Source organism: Erigeron canadensis, chromosome 7 (assembly GCF_010389155.1).
Source record: "Erigeron canadensis isolate Cc75 chromosome 7, C_canadensis_v1, whole genome shotgun sequence".
NCBI lineage: Eukaryota > Viridiplantae > Streptophyta > Magnoliopsida > Asterales > Asteraceae > Erigeron > Erigeron canadensis.
Genome location: NC_057767.1, coordinates 22,814,575 through 22,836,673, shown reverse-complemented (window position 1 = coordinate 22,836,673; position 22,099 = coordinate 22,814,575). Strand labels below are relative to the sequence as shown.

The following is a 22,099-nucleotide window of genomic DNA, read 5'->3' as shown; positions in this document are numbered from 1 at the left end:
GTCTTGGAGGTGCGTTACCTGTTGCGTCAGGCCCTCTCGGGGTCGGTTCAGATCGGGACACGTTCGGAGTCTGGTTGCCCTGTCCCGCAGTGGGGACGTCGCCTCTAAGATTGGCTTCGGGCGCCGTGTTCCCTTGTATTGGAGCTTCTGCGCCTTCTGATTGTGTTTAGTGTAGGGGTGTTCGAGGTCTTAAACCTTCGCTTCCCAGGCCAAACCCATAACCTTCTTCGGGCCGAAATCTTGGATTCCACGGATAGCGCCGAAGCCCTCTCGGGGGGGTATCAGCGTCGTAGTTGTCGTCTGTGTCCCCGTCAAAGTTCAGCGTCCTGGTGACGCTATCGAGTGCTCCTGTGCTCCTGAGATACCTGATGGTACGGCTAATGTGGCCATAATTTCTAATGATGTAGTCCGGATCGAACAATTGCGGGGGTCCGGACAAGGACCCTAGTGCGAATCCCCTTCGTCCCTCCGATGTTTGTTCGAGGCGACTAGTGTTGATGTCGGCTCCATGATCGACGGGTCGGCCATCGCCCCCAGCCGCTTTGGTTGTGGGTCTGGACCCTGGGGTGGGGTTTCCAGAGTTTTCATTTTCGTTGGTTTGTTGGGAATTCTGACCAAACCCTGGCGGGACATCAGCCATGTCTCGATTCGATACAGAAAACAATGCCTACAATGGTATGAGATCCTAAGTAGTGGGTCCCACAGATGGCGCCAAATGTTTGCGCACCGAACCAAGGTTTATGTGATGTGGATTAAAGGGTGATTGAGCTCGTTTATTGGCGATTCCCCGAAGGTAGAGTTGGTCTCTTTACGCCAGTTAAGTTTTCTTTTTATTCGAGTGAATGCCTTTAGTAGGTCTTACAGCTCTCCTTTTATAGAAGAAGTGTTCTTGAGGAACATGTAGGCCGCTTAGGGTTTCCTAAGTCTTAGGCCGGGGATATAATTTCCCTAATTATCAGTTGGGGACGATAAGATCAAATCCCTACTTTATAGGGGAATGATTCTTATCGTTTGTTGTTCGTTGCAGGAGCTTTCGTCACGAATGGTCCTTTGTATCTCAGCCATTATGTTAAGGCCTTTGTACCAATAGAAGGGTATGTCATCAACGTGCAAATTAAATTTGACTTTGTTTGACTTCCTCTTGTAGTATGATCCTCTATCTAGCCAAGTGTATATAAAAGTGGTGGACTTTTACTCTTTAAGTTCATGGTTCAAGTAATAGCATCCTCGGCTCCTCATTGACAAATAATCTTCATTTGGTCTATTTTCGCCATTTTTCATCTTATACACCTATAACCCAATAAAATCACATATTAAGTATAAAAGTTTATAAAAGTGATAACAAATGAAGTATAAAATAAGTAAAAGAAACGATATCGCGTAAAATAACTATGTATAAAATAGGCGATATCAGGGATCCTGTAGGTTACATGGCTCTCTTTAGGGAGGTCATGATAGCCCCTTGTGCAGCAAAGGAAACCATTGATGGTCCTCACGATGTCAATAAGAATATAGTCACTATCTCCGGAAGTGACTCTTCATTCGATGATGTGCTTGTCCATCCATCCTCAAGGGATGCTCTAATGGAAGATGCCAGTGGAGAAGTTGATCAAAATCAAGATCAACACATTCCCACTGGCCCACAATCTGAATTACTAGTCAATCCTTCTCAGATTGTTCAACACATCATCTCCACTGATAAATCTGCTCATGAGACTCACTCTCATGAGAAAATTCACCAAAACTCCCTTAGCCTCCACCCCCTTCTCTATGAGCCAACTGACCCTGATATTAAGGATTGCAGTCTACTCTTTCCAGAGTCAGTGGCCTTTAAGCCAAATGCAAGTTCTTCCCAAGTTGCCACCATCACATTTTTAGATGTGGTAAATCAGCTCACTGAGTTCATTTCAACCCAGAAGGTTGAGAGCTCAAAGTTGGTTGAAAGCTTGGTAAAGATCCAAAAGGATTAGGAATTGATGGATAAAAAGGTGGAAAAGCTGAGTCAAGGTCAGACTGCATTGCAAGAAGATATCAAAAGAGCAGTTAACTTGATGGAGAAAAGTCAAAGCAAGCTGGCAGAGTCTCTTGATGGTCTAACTAAGGCAATCAATGAGCAGAATGACATAAACAAGAGCACTCTGGGTCAGTTTGAGAAAACATCCAATAAATTCATAAGAGATGTCACCATTGAACTCAAAAATGCCAACAAATCTCAAGCTGAGTTCAAGAAAGAGTTGGTGGATGTCTCTAAAAGTGTGGAAACAAAATTGGCCAACCATCATAATGATTTTGTTGATTTGCATAGAACTTGGTCTGTAAACAACTTCAGGATTGATCTAATCAGCACAAAACTCAGTGCAATCATTGCCATTCCTATAAGCTCCTTCCCAGCTGATGATGACAAAAAGGGGGAGAAGAAAAGGAGTGAAAGGAGTGAGGCTGAAATTGAACAAGAAAGAATTGATGTAGAAAAAAAATTGTTGAGTATCTAAAGAAGTTGGATGAAAGAAATGCAAAGGACAGAAAAGAAAGGGAGACCAATGACAGAAGAATGGTTGTTTTTGGTTCTGGTGGTGAAAAGGATGAGGAGAATGAAGAAGTTGAAAAGATAGATGACACAACTGAGGGGGAGACTGATAAGGTTATGAAAATAGTTGGAGAGATAAGGAAGGAATTTGGTGAAGAAAGTGATGTAGCTAAGGGAAAGTCTTCACAATCTGTTTCTGCTCAAGCTGACCCAACTCCAAAGGTTGTTGATGCTGATTCATCTTCCAGTGAAGACACCACCACTTTGGGCCAATACATGATGAAGAAAAGAGAGACTGGTGAAGGCTCTAGTGGTGTGAAGGTTCAAACTGAGGAAGAAAAATACTGGTAACTTGCTGTAGAAAAGGCAATCGAAATGAATGTATCTGTAAAGACAGCTTACCAGATGATTATGGAAGACAAACTTGAGAGATTGAGGTTATCTGCTTTGGAATCTGATCCTGAGCTGGCCAAGATTGCACAAGAGCAATGGAATATGGAAGAAGATGAAAACTTGGCAGCTGTGGGATCAAAAAAGAAAGAAGTAAGTAGGAAGAGAAAGGAGGTGTACTTTGCTAAGCCATCACAAAAGGTTAAGGATGTGCAGCAAAGTGCACAAGCTCATGCTGGATGGGAAGCTATGGATATAAAAAAAAGTAAAAGACAGACTGAATTACAGAAAATACCCAGAGACCATCCTTCAGGTCCAATTGAAAAGGAAAAAGCCACAACCCATACCAAGCATCAGATGCACAAGAGAAGGATTTGAAAATGCTTGGGAGACCTATGATCTGAACCATTTGTTTGATCTAGGATATACTGAATGGGTTGAACTTCATGATATTATTTTCAACCAACTTGGCATTCATAGAGAGACAGTCTTGAAAGCTCTTGAAAAGAAGCTGAATATTATTGTGAAAAACAAGATTGATATGTCAAGTCTTTCAAGACCCAAGCATTTTGATTTGGAAGATGATGAGTCTGAAGAGCCTCTCAAGAAAAGAAGAAGAAAACAAGTAAAGCTTGATGGTCCTAAAGGTGATCATATAGATTTCATAAAGAACTTGAACCCTTCAGAACTACTTGAGCAATTGGCACCTAAAGCTCTTGACAAACTCCTTAGCCATCTCAATCTGTCTCTACCTCTTGGTGTACAAAAACGCAAGGTGTGGGGTGCACATTACTGAACCTGAGCAAGGGATGTACTTTGTAAATGCAAGAGGGAAACTTGTTTTTCAGAGAACTGCTGAGATCAAACAGGTACCAACAATGCACCTATTTACCTTGTACAGATTTTGTATTATTTTTGGTGGGCAAGGTAATGGGTTTGAGCAGATTCTCATTGATGAATGGTTGAATAGATATGTAGATGTTATAATTGCCCCTTCATTTGAAGTTAAACAAAAAACTGTTGACATTTTAGGAGGTCAATAAGTTTAAATTGTAATATGTTTTTGTGACTCATATTTGTAATGTTTAATGTAAAATAATTCATATCAGCTTCCTTGTTCAAAACTTCAAGTGTGATTGAAAAGAACCCAAAAGATTCAATGGGTCAAAATCTGTTAGTCATATCTTACTTTGATTCTTTGTAAGCTGATAGTTAGATAGTGTGATTGGTTTTGTCATCATCAAATAGGGGGAGATTGTTGAGTCCCATTGTTAATTGTAAATTTGGTGATGACAAATCTTATATATAAACACTTAAAATCTTTTGGTTCTTGTAATCTGATCTGGGTCAGACTAAGCTGACACAGCATGCAATCTGAAACTAACCCAGATCATGCTTCATACTTTGTAAATGTTTATCTTATGGAAGCAAGTGTTGTTCAAGCTGCATCAAATTGTTATAGCATTCAATTTAAGTCGAAGAGGAGGATTGAAGATAGAAGACCAAGCTGGTATTGGAAGTCAACTTGGACTTAGCAGTCTGCTTGGGAACACTTAGACAGATTTGCTCTTGACAAATAAGCAATCTGTGTCTGATAATCAAATGAAGATAACAACCTAGACTTGTTGATAAGGACAAATGATGTGACTAGGAAAGTTCCTAGAATCTAGGTTGGTGACAGAAATACATATGCGTGTCCATATTCTTATTGGAGGATCAAAATGACTTGCTGCAGGTTTTGGGGACCACAAGTACTATGAAGACACGATCAAATATTCTTTTGATCGTCCAACAGAAGAACAATACGTGGCTTAATTGGATACCAAGAGAAGAATGGCTTTCTCCTATAAAAGTCACATTCCTTGTATGCATAAGTGTGGCATTCCTTTAAATCAGTTTTCATACAAGTTCTCTCTGCTCTTACACACAACTTAGTCTGTAGAAAGTTAGTTTGGGCTGCTTCTCTTGAGCGAGAACTTCTTGATTGTTGTTTGTCATTTTAAGGGTTGTTTAGATATTTGTAGGTTATCTTGTTTCCGCAACAACCCTGTAATTCTTTGTATAGATTTTATTTGAATAAAGGATTACATTTGAAAACCACAATCTGTGTTCAAGAATGATTGATTTCTACTTTACTGTTTTATTGATTCTTGTTTCCTATATTATATATATCGCAATCTGAGTCTTTAAAACATTTTTTTTTAAAGTTAGTTAAGAATTAAGGAAAAGTTGTATTCACCCCCCTCTACAACTCTTTGTGTTCATTATACTTAGGTATATTGATACACTTCTGGGACACAATAATTATATATTTTATGATTATATGCATTTTTATTATGACTTATTTTGGAACATTTGGAGTATATCTAAGGTTTTAAATATAATATCACTCTTCACATTTGTGAGTGGATTAATAAAGGTTTTTTTTTAAGAGTCCTGGTTCATCCCAGATATACATGTAATTTAACAGTACGAGTATATTAATATGTCATTTAAGAAAAGTAAATATTGAAATCACATAAGTTATGCATAAATATTATGGACGTTAACAATCAAGTATATGAGTCAAATGAGTATATAAAAGTACACGATTGTATATCAAATTTTAGGAAGAACTATTTTCTATTATTTTACATCATCATTATATAAAGCTATGTTGTTAATACTTAGATATCGGTTATAACGGTCGAGGACCGGTATTTGAGATATCGGTTATAGCAGTGGTATAACGTGATTATAAAAATAATAAATTTGTAAGTTTATATAAATATTTAAAAAGAATGTTTAAAAATTAAATAAATATAATAGCCAAAATAGAAAAAATCAAGACTTTGGGGGTTAAAGGGGAAATTTTAATAAAACTTGGAGAGGTGGAAGACAATTGTAAAGTTCTGTCACATTCTACTACTCTCTAATACTCATGTCTTCTTCTCCCAAAAAAATATTTCTTCTTCTCATTCAGTCATTCACATCGATCTGATTCATCAACAAGAAAAAAAACAGGTCGTCTCTCTCTTTATCATCAATTTGGGATTTTATTCAATTAGGGTTGCGCTATTTATAAAGAAAAAAAGGAAGAACCGGTAATATCAGTGTTATGACCAAGATTACAAATCAAAATACCGGTAAAATAATGGTAAATACCACCGTTAATAAGGGGACCGTTATTTTGACCTTTATTTTAGGGAAGGATCGATAATTGTTATACCACCGTTATTAACAACATAGATATATAAAGATATAAATCCTACTATTTAATCACCTTCAATATAATATTTTTTGCATAATTATATTATAAATCATATAACTTAATATGTTTATCTCGCGTATTACGCGAGAAAATAATCTAGTTAGATATATATTAGTTATTATTTTTGATTTCTTATATTAGATTATTGGGTAAAAAGTGTAAATTTATGATAAAAAACCAAAAAGTGTAAATTAAATTTAATATGGGATTTTTTGTATAATCATAAAAAGTATTAGAATTATTGGGTAAAAAGTATAAATTTGTGATGCAAAATCAAAAAGTATAAATTAAATTTAATAGGGGATTTTTTGTATAATCATACAAAGTATAAGTATTAATGTTGTCATTTAATAAAGAAGAAATAATTAAATTTGATCTAATGGTTCTAAATAAAAGATAAAACCCATCCAAAGGTTCTTGTTTGTTTAGTAATGAATTTAGAACTTTGTTATATATATATTGGTAGATACTAATTCTTTAAATTGACATCCGTCATATCTTAGGATACGTTCTTGATCGTTACTGATGACGTACCCACCCAGACGTTGGCACGCAGGGTACACCCTAAGATAAAGTCAACCTCCGGTAAGTAAGGAAATGATACGTACTTATCAAGAATCCCACATTTAAGGGAAAGAGATAATACCATATCACTTACTTTCGGAAGTGATATGCTCTACATTGAAAACCCTACTTGGGAAAAAAGTTATGAATCACCTATAAATAGGGGGGGGGATGGCTAATCTAATCATAACATACTTACACACATATTTGGCGTATAAAAGGCTCCGCCTTACCGTAAGGGAATCGCCAGATATTAACCACATTCAATCCTCATTCTTACGTTCTAGGTAACCGGATTAACTGTACAACCAGTTACCATTAGAGATATACTTCTAGTAGACGTAGCAGGAAAAATAAGCCTTTAGTAAAGACATAGCAGAAAAATGTAATTAGTTACCGAGATTTGTACAAATTAAACTGGTACAACTACAATTACATGTGTAAATTGTAATACAGGAGCGGTACTGGACAATTGGCCATGGTCTAATTTGGGCCTAACCAATAAATACACACAATAAATGGATAAAGTTAAGCCCGTTAAGAAAAACCATTGAGATCTCTAATATGCTCGACGACAACAACATCATAACGGATGTGAGGGCCGTCATTTACAACATAAACGTTAAAGGTCGGCGTTTAGAGTTAATTACAGAAATCGTCCCCGTCGTGGACCTTTACTTGCAGCTTTCGTCTCTAAGTTTAATAATTTATAGTTTTAGTCCAAAAAACTTTGTCCCGTCAACACTTTTGGTCCTGGGTAATAACGTCCGTTTAAAAAGCTATCACGTGACAGCCACGCAATGGGTATTTTCGTCATTTTCCAACACTGGATCAAAAGCGTAATTAACTCCCTTTTTTTTGCATATATCATCTTCCTCATCATCATCATGTAAAATCTACATGTATTTCCTTTCCTCTTTTTCATTCCCCAATTCATAATCAAATCAAAAGCATTCCAAGAACTTATAGATCTAAATTATACGTACATATATTCCAAATTTTTTTTTTTATCTTCAAAATACTAAACAATAAAAATGTGAACAACATCATAAAAATAATAATAAATCTCGATCATTCAATATATTCCAACAAAAATTTTTTAGATCTTCAGAACAACTTCTTCAAAATCGATGAAACAAGATCCTACCACCTTCAAAATTGACGAAACAAGGTGGTGGCAGAAAGGGTTGATTCAAGGTTGTAGGTTCAGCCATTCATCTTAATTTTTTCATCTACCATCACCACAAATCAAGTTTGAAAACATATGAAATAGAACCCACCACGAATTCCCAGATCTAACAAAAATATTCTAGATCTGAAATACATACATGATCCGGTTTCAGATTGAAGAAGAGTCGTATCCATACTTTTAACATGTGAGAGAGAGATATTGATAAACTTTCTTTCATTTTGTTGTTTTCAAAATTTCATTACCAAAACTATACATTGTACCTACCTTCTTTTTCCTCTTTGTTTGTTTCTCCTTTCTTTAGTTGATTTTTGTCATGATGCGAAGTTGTTTGATTGATGGATTTGATTTGTAAGCATTAGTTTGGGTTTAGATCTCTTGATTAACATTTGAAAAAAAATGATAAAATGTGAAATCTGAAAAAGTATATAGATTTGGAAAAGTATATGTATATGAAGTATGTTGATAATGTGTATATGTATGTATATGGGGAAAAAATTGAAACCCAAGCAGCAACAACAACAACATATATGTATATACTATTAATTAAAAAAAGTTTATTGTTAGAAAAGTTAGTTACACTTTTAGTCCTTGAGGAGAAAAAGACTAAAATGTCCATCATGCGCTGGTCACGTGACTGGTAATTAAACTTCTGTTTTGAAGTTGGACCAAAACTATTAATGGAGCAAAGTTATTTTGACTAAAACTGTAATTTATGATACTTAGGGATGAAAGCTGTAAGTATGGGTTGACGACAGGGACGATTTCTGTAATTAACGCCGGTGTTTATGACCGAGATTGAAGCTCATCGATCAAATCGTAATAACCTGAACACCAATCCTTGGCAAAGAGAAGACGGGTTCCCAGAACACCATGAATACATCCCCACAATGTTGGTGGCAGTGGCATGGACTTTACCGACTCACAATTTGGGTGGCGTTATTAGTGTTAATCTATATGTATATTTTTAAAAGTATTCTATTGTGTGTGTTTTATGAATAAAAGTGTGGTTTTAAAATAATAGTTTTATATATTTTTAAATAAATATAAAATAGAAATATAATTAAAATTGAGGAAGAGGATAGGAAGATTTATTATTGGTATTGAGTTGGGAAAAGATAATTAAGGGAAAAAAAACTAATATATTACTCCATCCGTTCCATTTTAGTTGTTATGTTGACTAACTTTGACTGTAAATAACTTTAATTGTATCATGTAACACTTGATATAAAATATATGAATGGATTGGGTTTTTAATGTACTTTTCGTTCATATAAGTTTCATCAACTATTATATAGTACAAACAAAGTTATTTACGGTCAAAGTTAGTCAATATGACAAGGTGAAAATGACCCTCGTGGTTAGGAGAGACCTTATAAAGCATCACTAGACTAGATGAGATTTCTAATGCGATTACCATTTTACTGATTTATTTGGATTATCTCCTTGTCTCTTGCATGTATTCTAAATTATTTACATAATTAATTAATTATTGTTTTGCTACTATCATTTAGATAAGTTTTGTCATATATGTGGTCAAGTTGATGTTTCCAATGTTAATATTAAATAAACTGAAGGTTGTCACACTTGTTATCCCCGATATATGCACTATCAAAATTATCTTACTCATATTGATAAAAATAATTGATCCAAAACTTGATGATGAATTATAATTTTAAATTATTTAACGAATCAAAAACGTAATTATTGTAAATATAAAATATTAATTTTTAAAAATCCGTACATAATTTACCAAAAGTTGAACACGTTATTCTAAAAAATAAATTTCTTTATTAGTTTTACATATCTTCAAGCTATTTAAACTTATTACTATCTAAAAACTATCTACATTATACTAAACTTAACAATATAATATAGCTTATGTTTGTATTACTGTGAAAAACAAAATATGTTAATAATAATAATATCATTTAACTTTTAAATAAAAAAATGTGTCTAAACTATAAATCATAATTGTATACACGAACTATAATAAAATACTAATAAGAATATAGCATCTTCAAAGCAAAGATGTTAGTTGTTGGTGACTTTTAGTTGTTTGTCGTACTCTATATTATGAATTATGAAGAGTTATGCAAGAGGGTTCGTTTGTTTGTATGTCTTTATTCTCTATCCTTTAACTTATGAAGGTGTCTTAAGATAGTTTGTGTTTTTTTATGGGATTTTCTAACCGTCACCCCAAGAAGGTGTCTTAAGATAGTTTGTGTTTTTTTATGGGATTTTCTAACCGTCGCCCCAAGGGCAATAGTTTACTTTTCTTATTATGGATACTATTCTCTAATTTAATGCTCTAAATCAAAACTCTCATCAATCTTTAATAATTTTATTTACACTCAAATATTTTACATTAAATACCTATTTCCATCAACTTAAAAGATGATTCGTTCAAACCTTCTTAAAAATATCCTAATCATATTGCAAATCATCACTGTAAATATCAAATAATAGACAACTTTTAATACTTAATTGACTTCTTGTATATATGTGGCTTGTTCATCTTTACTGAAAGACACACAAATATTTTTCATTTCTAATGAATATGTATTGAAAGAGAGTGGAAGACATATCAAAAATCATAGGTAACTAAACATTCATTCTTTATATGTAACACTGTTACTAATTTCTTATATTTTTTTGAACGTATCCTTTTATAGTTATCCATAAGAACGTACTCTTTTGTAGTGTTTATGTAGCACCCATGTTTGTATAAATTTCTTATTGCAAAGTATTTAGTCATGATAAATTTGGATTTGAACAAGCCCCCGACCGAGGAAGGTGATGAAACTCTAATTGATTATGAACCTTTTGTTGGGCAAACTTTCTCGACTTTTGAAGAGGCACATCTTTTCTATAAAAACTATGCCTACAAAAATGGATTTTCTATTCGCAAAGATCAATTTATTAAGAAAAATGATAGGATAGTAAGACGGGATATGTATTGTCACCGAGGTGGTAAAAAACCACTCAAACAAATTGAACCCTCTAAGCAGCAACGAAATAGAGAGTCTATAAAGTGTGAGTGTAATGCTCATATTCGTATTACTTTAAAAAAAAGTTTCGATATATTCCTGGTAGAATGGCATGTGACAACATTCATCAAACATCACAATCATGAGTTGCTATCACCCGATGAAATACGTTTTCTTCCCGCTAACCGCATTATCACTCAAGAAGATGAGCATCAAATTTTACTATTCAAAGATGCCGGACTTAATGTACGACAAATCATTAATGTAATGGACTCCAAAAGCAAGTCAAACATGGAGATCTTTCTTTTCTAGAAAAAGATGTTCATAATTTATTTGCAAAAGTGAGAAGAATGGTTGGTGCTAGCGATGCTACAAATCTTATTGATCATATGAAAAAATTAAAACAAGAAAATCCCAATTTTCAATATGTATTCACGGTTGACGAAGAGAGAAGGTTGGAAAACTTATTTTGGTGTCATTCTCAAAGTTTTAGTTGGTATACTAACTACGGTGATGTAGTTGTTTTTGACACCACTTACAAGGTTAATGCGTATGATATGCCTTGTGCACTTTTTGTTGGCATTAATAATCATGGAAAAACGGTGTTATTTGGAAGTGCATTCCTTCGCGATGAGACAAGACGAACATTTAGATGGCTGATGAAGGTACATAATCTACTAATATTACATGCATTCCATGATATTCGGTTACTAACATTATTATTCTTTTTTTATTGTAGATGTTTGTAACGGTAATGAAGAAACCACCAAAAACCATTAAAACTGATCAAGATCCATGGATGGCCGAAACAATTTCTATTGAACTTCCAACAACAAAGCATAGTTATTGTATATGGCATATCACCTCAAAGTTTAGTAGTTGGTTTACGGCTCTTCTTCGTACTGCATACCAAAGTTGGTGTAGTGACTTTTATATGGTTTATAGGATGGTCTCTGTTGAAGAGTTTGAACATAATTGGCACTCAATAGTCATAAAATATAATTTGGAGAATAATAAACATGTTGTGGGTTTGTATGATATTCGAAAGTTTTGGGCACCGGCTTATTTACGTGAGTATTTTTTCGGAGGGATGACATCCACTAGTAGATAAAAAGTATCAATGCATTCATAAAGAAATTCATCCCACACAAGTTTGAAGGATTTTGTTAAACAGGTTAACTCCATATTTCTTTCATTTAATATGATTTATATGTTAATTACTTTATGTACCACTTGAATTTTTAGAATACGTGAGATTTACAATCGATCCATCATGCGAAATACTTATTACTATTTTATTGCAACTAACCATATGTTAATTTTTTAGATTGATCATGCGGTGGAGGAGATAAAGAGAAAAGAATCACAAGATTATATGTCCTCTATAGTTAACCATGCTTCTTCAAGCATCATGTCACCATTATTGAAACAAGCTTTTCATGCTCTTACGCCATTTGCTTTCAAAAAGTTTTAAGAAGAAAATGCAAAAGCAACTCAGTATATGATTGTTCAAGTTCATGGTAATGAGTTCATTATAAAATACTTTGATGAAGGAAATCATAAAAAGCACATTGTGTTTTGGGATGGAAGAAAAGCATTGTGTAGTTGCAAGAACTTTGAGTTTTGGGGTATTCTTTGTCGGCATATATTTCGGGTGCTCAACCACAAAGATTGTTTTAAAATTCCACCTGAATACTTACCTTTACGTTGGTGTCGGAATTTATTACAAAGTGGCGGTGTGTTTCAAAATGTGTCACAAGAAGAGACGTTTATGGACGATCAATTAGAAGGTGGTGATATTTTGTGTCCTCCAAAGTCCGTAACAAAAGGGCGTCCAAAAAAAAGACGTCTCATGGGTGGAAAAGAGTTGGCAAATAAGACAATCAAGACTTGTTCGATATGCAAAGAAAGCGGACACACGAAACCCACATGTAGCAATAAAGAGAATAATATGGTCTTAGGTACTCGTTCTTCAAATTTGAGTGGAAAGAAATGTTTAGCTAGTGATATAGGATTGAATCCTATTTTCACTTTGAAGTATTAGAAGAATTTAAGTCTTTAAAACTTTTTGTTGGGTTATTTATTTGGATGGTATTTTGTTTACAAATAAGAGTGACGATTTGCTATATGCTCATTGGAAGTGCAACATGAAAAATTGAAAATATTTGTGTCCAAACTTGATGAACATAAAGCATACGAAGTTGTCTGTAAATTGATATATACTAGGGATGATTTGAATAATATTTGCTAGTAATGCAAAATATTGTAGGAGAAGGTATATCTTTTAACTTGCTGAGAATAAGTAACGTAAATTATATTGTAGTATTTAATGTAAAATATTTGAGTGTAATAAATAAAAATATTAAAGATTAGTGTGAGTTTTGATTTAGAGCATTAAATTGGAGAATAGTATCCATAAAAAGAAAAAATAAACCATTGCCCTGGGGCAGTTGTTAGAAAATCCCTTTTTTTATATGGAAACGGTTAACTGAAGCCTTTAAAATTTTATTTAATGTATATAATAAAGTTGTATTTTTTTTATATTAAAAGTTTACTTTAAATTAACAAAACATACTCGTATAACTTTTTAATGCACCTTAACAAAAGCTCATAGATCTTCATTTAGTATAATTTTATATATATATATACTAGGTATTTTTTCCCGCGCAATGCGCGGCTAGCTAAAAAGATTATTTTATACATTAGTAAATAGCTATTCTATAGGTTTATTATGTAAAAGTTGATTATGTTATAGTTCATGGTTAATTCATGTATCACTCTGGTCACCCTTTGTTTTTTCGGACATGTCGATAGCACAGTCATTTTACCTACTATAGTGATTACACATCCTTTCTAAGAACATTTAACCTAAGATATTTTGATATCATCAACAACACCATTTGTGTAGCCATAAATCGCGTAAAAATGTATTCACCTTATAGATTAACACTACAACAAATCAAACGTAAATCGATAATGTAGCATGTTATATATTCATCAAACGTAATAATATGTACAAAGTAAAAAACCAAACATGACAAAAATTTAGTCATATAAAATACACATAAATTTAGTCATATGAAATACACATAAATACAATACGAATAAGTAAAAAAAACCCAATAAGATAAATAAGAGAAAATCATTATAGTTTTTGCTTTTTATTATATAATAGACTTTGTTTTGTGATTAGAATAACAACCAGCTTTAGTTAAAGTTTCGGCAAAAAGAAAAAAAAAAGAAACAACAAAATTGATTGGTCATATATAATCTAATAATATATTCAAATAATTTCTAAAATTTGATATAGTCTTTAAAGTTGTATATATTTTAATAAATAATATTATTTTTGTCAAATATGTGTGCCAATTTAGTAGATGCATGGACGTTATTTTATTTTTTTAATATGAGTTTTGATATTATTTTTTTATCTTGTGTATATAATTATGATTAATATATTATATTATATTTAATAAAATAAAATAGATTATTTTGAGAATAAATAAAGGTTATAAAATTAATATATTGTAAAAAATGTATGGAGATGCCACGTAGGATAAAATCCTATGTGGCAATATTTAAAATTAGCTTTAGATTGAAAGAAGACTATGATTCTTATTGTTTTAATATATATATATATATAGGTTTTTTACCCGGACGATGTGCGGATGTTTAATTGATTTTTTAAAATTTTTAATATTGACAAAAGATTATATACTCAACTGAACATATTCATCAGATACCTAATGGTGTTGCTTTCCTACCTGGATCGTGAGGATTAGTTTGAGCAAGGTTGACGGTATCTTGTGTCTGCGTATTTGCTCCTAGCATCGTATTGGATAAGAAATAACTGTTAACTCACGTCTTTTTTAAAACAAATCACTACCCATAAAAGAAACGAATTAACCTACATATTGCGCATCAACAAACCAAACATCCATTAAAAGCTCAAAGTCGATCATAATTAAAGATATATCCAAAAGAGTTAAAAACGAATTCATATGAAGATAGTAACTTAGTTTTCATAATAAAGAGTCATTATACTTATTAAAAGTTTAAATAAAATTTAGATAGCAATCAAGATATTACATTAAATTATCATCATGGAAAGAACTCACATTGTTGTGGACAGATTCGAAGTCATTGTGTTGGACGGATTTCTCAAAAAGAACGAAAAGAAATCAAATGAAATCGCTAAACTTGAGATATTTGATATATATTTTATGTTTAGATTTATTCAGATCAGAATAATATATATACTGTCAAGATTTATAATATTTGTTACTATCCTTAGCATTTTGCCTACAAAATTTGAATCTGGTCATATAAATGTATTATTATTTTTATACGGAATATGAAATATAATAATAAACAATTGGATGCAATGTTTTCATTTCTAGTATACGGGTTTTTTCTTAATATATGGGATTTGGTTTTTTAATTTTTAATTTTGTATGTATAGAGTTTTGTAATGAGAGATGAGATGTGATATCAAAATAATTATTTACTTGTCATTGGGTGTTGTACGTAGCAGTTTTACAGTAATTCAAAATTATCATGACAAACATAATATGTAATAATCACAAATAAATGGAGCGAAAAATAAATCACGTATAACATACAATTAATTAACATAAATAATAAAGAGATAAGCTTGATTACCTTTAACCATTGTGGATTGAATTGCGTTAAATCTATATTATATTTCAACCAACGTCATTCGGATGCTTGTCTTTTAATTTATCAAGAACTAAGAAAAACAAAATTAGCCTTTGAATTTTTTTTCTTCTTGTTCGACAACTTTGAACAAAGAAAAGTTGTTTTCTTTATTTTTTTTTTTTTACTTCCAGGATATACAAAAGAAAAGAATGGTTTTGGTGGAGTTCAACAACCTCTTTACAATGGAGACATAAAAATAATTAATAATTTATTAGTTAAGAAAAAGATATTACTTATTTAGTTAAATGATTTGAATGTAATTATTATAAATAAGTTTTTTGTATTTTTTTATACCTCTGTTTCTAAAATTTGGCATATAATAAAATAAATATTGTAAAAAAAAAATATGGAGATGTCATGTAAAGTAAAATCCTATGTGATAACTTTTTAGTATATGTTTGATTTTGAAAATGTATTTAAAAGGCTTGGATTACTACTCTTTTAATAATTATATAGATATATTATATATATATATATATGCTCTATTTCAACTTTTTAAAAAATCTATCTAAAAAAATTATTGTCTTTTATATTGGAGAGTAATTTATAGCTCAGCCATTTACTTTCCTTCTTTTTCTATTTATTTATTTTTTTTAAATATTTTATTAATCTTAATTTTCATATTATATAACTCCTTCCCAATAAATAAATAATAAAATTTATAAATAGTGTAGTCATGACGGCTAAGGGTCTTTTTAGGTAGATCATTTCATAGTCAATTATGCATATGACATGTCACTAGTGATGGCTTACTGTTTTTATTGTTTTTAACCAAGATCAATTTTGGAAACCTAGTTCATTACCATATAAATTAAATAAGAAAAAAAAAATAGAAATTAACTAGAGGAATATTATTGAACTACTATTAATAAAAAGATGCAGATGTTAATGCGAAAACTAATAAGGGTGTTGCGGGAATACAAATAATATAACATTATCTAACTCAAAATCCAAACACTAGGCCAACTATACAAAATATTAAAGCCTTTGATTTGAGGGTCTAAAGCATGACTTAGGCCTTTTTATTTTTGACCTAATAAACATACTCATAGTCAAACTTAATAATTAATTCAAATTTCATACTTTTTTTTACTTAATAAAAAAAAATAATCGTCAATTATCTATATTTTATTTTAATATATATATAGATAGATATTATTTATAAATTCAATCACATAAATAATTTAAAAAAAAAAACGGGCTTAGTACATATATTATGTTAAGCCGCCCGTGCCTCTTAGCCCTATGCTCTATCATCCCCATGAAGTACTTATTAATATTCTTAAAAGCAAAACCGGTACCAAAATAGAAGATATATATATATATATATCCCACAGGCTACACCTGATATTCTTATAAAAAATGCTGAATATTTTAGGATACTTGATAGGCCTACTATGCTCTATACTCTTCGTTGCTATCTTCAAGTTCTATAACAAGTTTTGGCTGGTTCCAACGCGTATAAAAAATGTGTTGAATTCACAGCAAATTATGGGTCCTTCCTATAATTTCATTCATGGCAACACCAAGGAAATTTCTATGTTGAGAAACAAATCAATGATCTTGCCAATGGACACATCATCGCATAACATATTCCCTCGTGTTCAACCACACATGGACGCATGCTTTAGAATATACGGTTGGTTCTTTATTCAACGTTATGATGATTTAATCCTATTTGTTTTACTTTAATACTTATTCTGCTGTAACCGGCGGAGTATTATATGTTGCGTGTTGTGACGCAGGAAAGAACTTTCTATATTGGCATGGTCCTCAACCTGAATTAGTTATCGCGGAACCAAAGCTTCTCAAAGAAGTGATGAGTGAAAAAGAAATTTCGATGGGGAGACCGGATATGGGGCCCGTTTTTAAGAGATTACATAAAGAAGGTCTACTTTTATCTGAAGGAGATAAATGGGTAAAAAAGCGAAAAATAGCAACTCATGCTTTCAATGGTCAAAGGTTAAAAGTAAGTCCGTGCTAACATTTTACCCGTTAATATAATTGTTTGGATTGGTTTAATTAGCTTGAAAAAGTTATAAGTCAAAATATCTAAATGCTAACAGACATTGTGGTCGTCAAATATGACTAAAAAAAGGATACGATCATATACTAAGTTTTAATATAGAGTATGTTCTTGCTGATTTTTTTGATCCCAGCCCATTTTGTATATTAGATATTAAACATGATTTAAATTGATATATTTCTTAAACAAATGGGTTGAAATGCCATGGCATAAGCAACAGCCTGCAACCAGTAAGTGTTGACCCTTGCAACTATCTACACATATATTTCCTTATCATAGATGTTGCATAGTGAATAAATGAATGTCTATGTTTCTAGAGAGAACTTAAAAGTATGTCACTCAGCAATGAAAACAATTCACTGCCTAGCTAGCTACCCAATTCATTGAGTCTTGGGTCGAATTAAGTAGTCGATATGTCACCATGAGTTAAGTTAAAAGGAATTCTACAATTGACTCAGTATCAAAGATTTTTTGGGTAAAAGGGATTTTACTTTGGTTCATTTTATATATACCAAAAGATTATTAAGTTCTGGCAGAAAGGCTGAATACCAATCCGAATATAATTACAAAGTTAAACAGCCTCTAACATACCGAGTACAACTCAGTATCAAAGGAGTAACAAACCGCATGGTCAAACACTTGCAACTGAATAGATATAAACATATGTAATTGATACTGATTCCAAGTTGGAATCTTCAGCAAGAACCAGTGGGGAATCCAGGAGAATACTCTGTGGGGGGCATGAGGATTAATATAAGTTCGAGTCAAAATGGATTTGGATAACAGTGAGTCTGGGTCAAATCAGCCTCTCTACTTAGGTAGGGGGTAACGTCTGTCTTCATCTTAACCTCCCCCATACACCGTCGAGGTATTGGGCCTGAAACCCGTGGAAGAAGGCAGTCGGCTATTCCTTCCTTGAGTTTGGGTCAAATCAATATTAAATATATGTAAATTTTAAACATAATGATAAAAGTAGTTGGATATTTTATAAAATATGTTAAAGCCACTAGCTAGCTTAAATATACTAATGTACAGATTTTTGGTCTTTGGTTGTAGGACATGATTCCTGCGATGATTGAAAGCGTCAGCATGATGCTAAAACGGTGGAAAGATGCTAAAACTAAAGAGATGGATGTTTATGCAGAATTCAAGATTTTAACATCAGAAGTGATTTCGAGGACCGCATTTGGGAGTAGCTATGAGGAAGGAAAGCAAGTTTTCCAAAAGCTCGGGGCGTTAAGCCTATTAGCCGCAAAAAACTCAAACAAAAATAGGCTTCTTGGATTTGGGTAAACTTAACCACCATAACCTTCGTATAAATTAAAGAAATATCCAACTATTTAAATTGATCTTATATGTAATAAACTTCTTCACAGAAAGATATTCAAAGATAAAGATGTTATAGAATCAAACAAACTGGATACGGGCATTCAAGAAATCATTCTGCAAATGATAAGAAACAGAGAAAGTATGCCAACTTCACAAGATGAAGAAAACTTCAAGAGTGATTACCTCGGGTTACTTTTGAACGCACAATATTACATGGACAAAGATTGCAAGTTTTCTATACAGGAAATTATTGGTGACTGCAAAACGTTTTACTCAGCCGGCCATGGAATGACATCCATCTTGCTCTCATGGATGACTCTTCTTTTAGGTATCCACACTGAATGGCAAGAAAAAGCACGGATGGAGGTTCAAGAAGTTTTTGGGCAACAAATCCCTTCATCAGATGGCGTAGCAAAACTCAAAATAGTAAGCTTATTGATCTATAACACTCTTATTCTATATGCACTTTTATATATAACTATATTTTTTAGATCTTAGATCCTTACTATTTGTCATTTTTTTGTACGATACAGATTGGCATGATAATAAACGAGACACTAAGACTATATCCTCCTGCAGTTGTCATAATCCGAAAAGTTTCAAGGGAAATGAAAGTCGGAAAACTGATTGTTCCAGCAAACATAAACTTGCATGTACCCGTCCTAGCACTTCATCATGACCCCGAGATATGGGGAAAGGATGCTCATTTGTTTAAACCAGAAAGATTTTCGGAAGGGATTGCTAAAGCAACCAACAACAATCCAGGAGCATTCATCCCTTTTGGTTATGGACCCCGAAACTGTGTGGGATCCAATTTTGCCTTGAATGAAGCGAAAGTTACCCTCTCGATGATCTTACAGCATTATAGATTCACTCCATCATCAAGCTATGTACATGAACCAATACTTCAGCTTGTGACACCTCGTCCGAAATATGGTGTCCAGATGATCTTTCAAGATCTCTAAAAGTTTATGTTTGCGTGATCTCTCAAGATTTGTTCTCAATTTTCAAAACTTTATTATCGGATTTGCTTAAAGTTGGAACTTGATTTCTAATAAGGTGAATGAACGTCTAATATAGCTGTGCTAACTCTACTCTTTAATTTAGGAACAAGAATTAGCGATTTACTAACTAATGAATACAATCGAGCAGTAGACCCGACCGTGTATGGTATAGGAAACTGGTAAGGCCAGTTGATGTGAGGGACTTTTGATTTATAAAACCTACAACTCACCATCCATTGTGTTAACGTTTTTCAGTATCCATTCAAGTGAGCAAAGTGAACCGTGTTTGAGGTAGCTAAATAGGATATCCAGGTTGCCTTAAGCAGACTCCGACCCTGATTCTTTATTACTTAATAAACTTAATAATTAAAATTTTAATATATTAAATTAAATTTCATGTTTCTTTTTATATTTAATAAAAGAATTACTATTAAGTACTTATTTTTTACTTAATACATATAAACATTATTTATATAATTTAATCACTTATACTTAATAACTAAAAAAAAACATGTATCAAATATATAAACTAATATTTATTATTGTGAATTTTAATTAATTTTCATCATCTTCAGTTTAGTACTTTCATTAAAACCCATAATCAACAATTTGTTAACCTTTTTAGTAAAAAAAACCTTTCTAGTAAAGCAAGATGAAAATGGAGAAGTAAATCAAAAGTATAATCAAGATGAGATTTTAGAAAAAAGAAAAAAAAATAGCATTTGAATTTTGTGTCTGAAAGAAGTGTAACAGGGGAAAAGATTTCAAATTTTGTGTTTGGAAAAGGCTTATAAGGGTGGTGCTTATAGCCGTCTTTGGCTTGTGTCCCAAACGTCCAAGACGCCGGACGTTTATTAACACCAATCGTCCTTTTCGCTGCGTCTTCCATAAAAGTCTTCCACAAGAAGATGGGGGACGCTCAACAAGTCCAGACAGCCAACTTCTATCCCTTTTTTTTGTTTTATATATATGTGTAGCGTATATATAGGTGTATTTGTGTGTGAGAGAGAAATTATAATTAATTGATGATGTGGCGAAGAAGTTCTGAAGAAGTTGTCCTTATAAACAGTGATTGTTCTAGGAGGAGTTTTGGGTTATGTGATGCTGATGTAGCAAAGAAGAAGACGGAGAACGGTCTTCCTTATAAGCACAGGCATAACGAAGAAAAGAAAATGACTTGTACATTCAATACACATACTAAAATGATATTAAAACACATACCATTTTTATCATGATGATATAATGTGACATGGCTAAACAAACTTTTTTTTTTTCTATTGTACTAACTCCTCTAATTAGGCATGGAGATCATGTGTTCTTATTTTAAACAAACAAATTCTAATTATAAATTTGTAAGATGATAACTTAGATCATTTAGTTTAAATGATGTTCCTCACAAACCACAAAATTTATGAAAAGCTTTTTAACATGAGAAATTCTACAATAACAAACAAACTTTTACAAACTTATGTAGACCAATGAAAATCCATAGAATTATCTTATCTTTTTCCTTTTATATTCTCTTTCCTTATTTGATTGGTCTACATAAGTTTGTAAAACTTATTTGTAAAAATTTATTTGTCATTGTAGAATTTCTCTTTTGACATATGTAAAAAATTATGTGAGTGAAATATCATGATGTTAGAGGAGAGTCCTCCAGTTTCTTCACTGCCACGTCAGCAGGACTCCCCTCAAAACTCCCTCTGCCTATAACACAAACTTCTACCCCATATGCCACCTCACATGCTACCCCACATTAACCCACTCCAACATCACATTAGTCCTCCTTCCAATCCTACATCGTGTCGTCCTGCAGAGTCTTGAGGAGGACCCCCCTTCAAAACGCTGCTGGAGGACGCTCCATCCCAATGGAGTCCTCTGTCCTTGATGCTTGGGACGCACCATTTGGACTACTGTAAGCACAAGTAAGTATTGTTAACATCATCTAACATTTTTCTAATTTGTAATTATTCTACATGATCTTTCCCTTAAACACATTTAATCAAAAAAGTCGCTGTGGTGTAGTGGTTATCACGTTTGCTTTACACGCAAAAGGTCTCCGGTTCGATCCCGGGCAGCGACACAGATTTTCTTTTTTGTCACTAAATTTC

At 32.6% G+C, this 22,099-nt stretch overlaps 2 protein-coding genes and 1 non-coding gene across 3 annotated transcripts; all 3 read left to right on the top strand.

Moving 5' to 3' along the window:
* The first annotated feature begins 12,411 nt into the window (after window positions 1–12,411).
* On the top strand, window positions 12,412–12,954 carry LOC122609105 (protein FAR1-RELATED SEQUENCE 5-like). The gene has a single exon (XM_043782165.1). The coding sequence runs from the start codon at window positions 12,412–12,414 to the stop codon at window positions 12,952–12,954; it is 543 nt and encodes a 180-aa protein (XP_043638100.1).
* A 4,037-nt stretch (window positions 12,955–16,991) lies between these two features.
* Window positions 16,992–20,111, top strand: LOC122608682 (cytochrome P450 CYP749A22-like). Its single transcript, XM_043781772.1, has 5 exons — window positions 16,992–17,268; window positions 17,375–17,598; window positions 18,712–18,944; window positions 19,032–19,410; window positions 19,518–20,111. Exons 1-5 carry the CDS (start codon window positions 16,992–16,994, stop codon window positions 19,947–19,949), a joined length of 1,545 nt encoding a protein of 514 aa, XP_043637707.1. The 3' UTR covers window positions 19,950–20,111.
* Window positions 20,112–21,998: 1,887 nt separating this feature from the next.
* Window positions 21,999–22,071, top strand: TRNAV-UAC. The gene has a single exon. It is a non-coding gene; the product is annotated as a tRNA-Val (tRNA).
* The last annotated feature ends 28 nt before the right edge of the window (window positions 22,072–22,099 follow it).

What these genes read in the sequence shown, in the direction of transcription:
- LOC122609105 (XM_043782165.1), top strand. Translation starts at nt 12,412, where the DNA reads ATGATTGTTCAAGTTCATGGTAATGAGTTCATTATAAAATACTTTGAT.
- LOC122608682 (XM_043781772.1), top strand. Translation starts at nt 16,992, where the DNA reads ATGCTGAATATTTTAGGATACTTGATAGGCCTACTATGCTCTATACTC. An exon ending in CGCATGCTTTAGAATATACG is followed by an intron (nt 17,269 to 17,374) that starts GTTGGTTCTTTA and finishes GTTGTGACGCAG; the next exon opens with GAAAGAACTTTCTATATTGG. An exon ending in GCGTAGCAAAACTCAAAATA is followed by an intron (nt 19,411 to 19,517) that starts GTAAGCTTATTG and finishes TGTACGATACAG; the next exon opens with ATTGGCATGATAATAAACGA.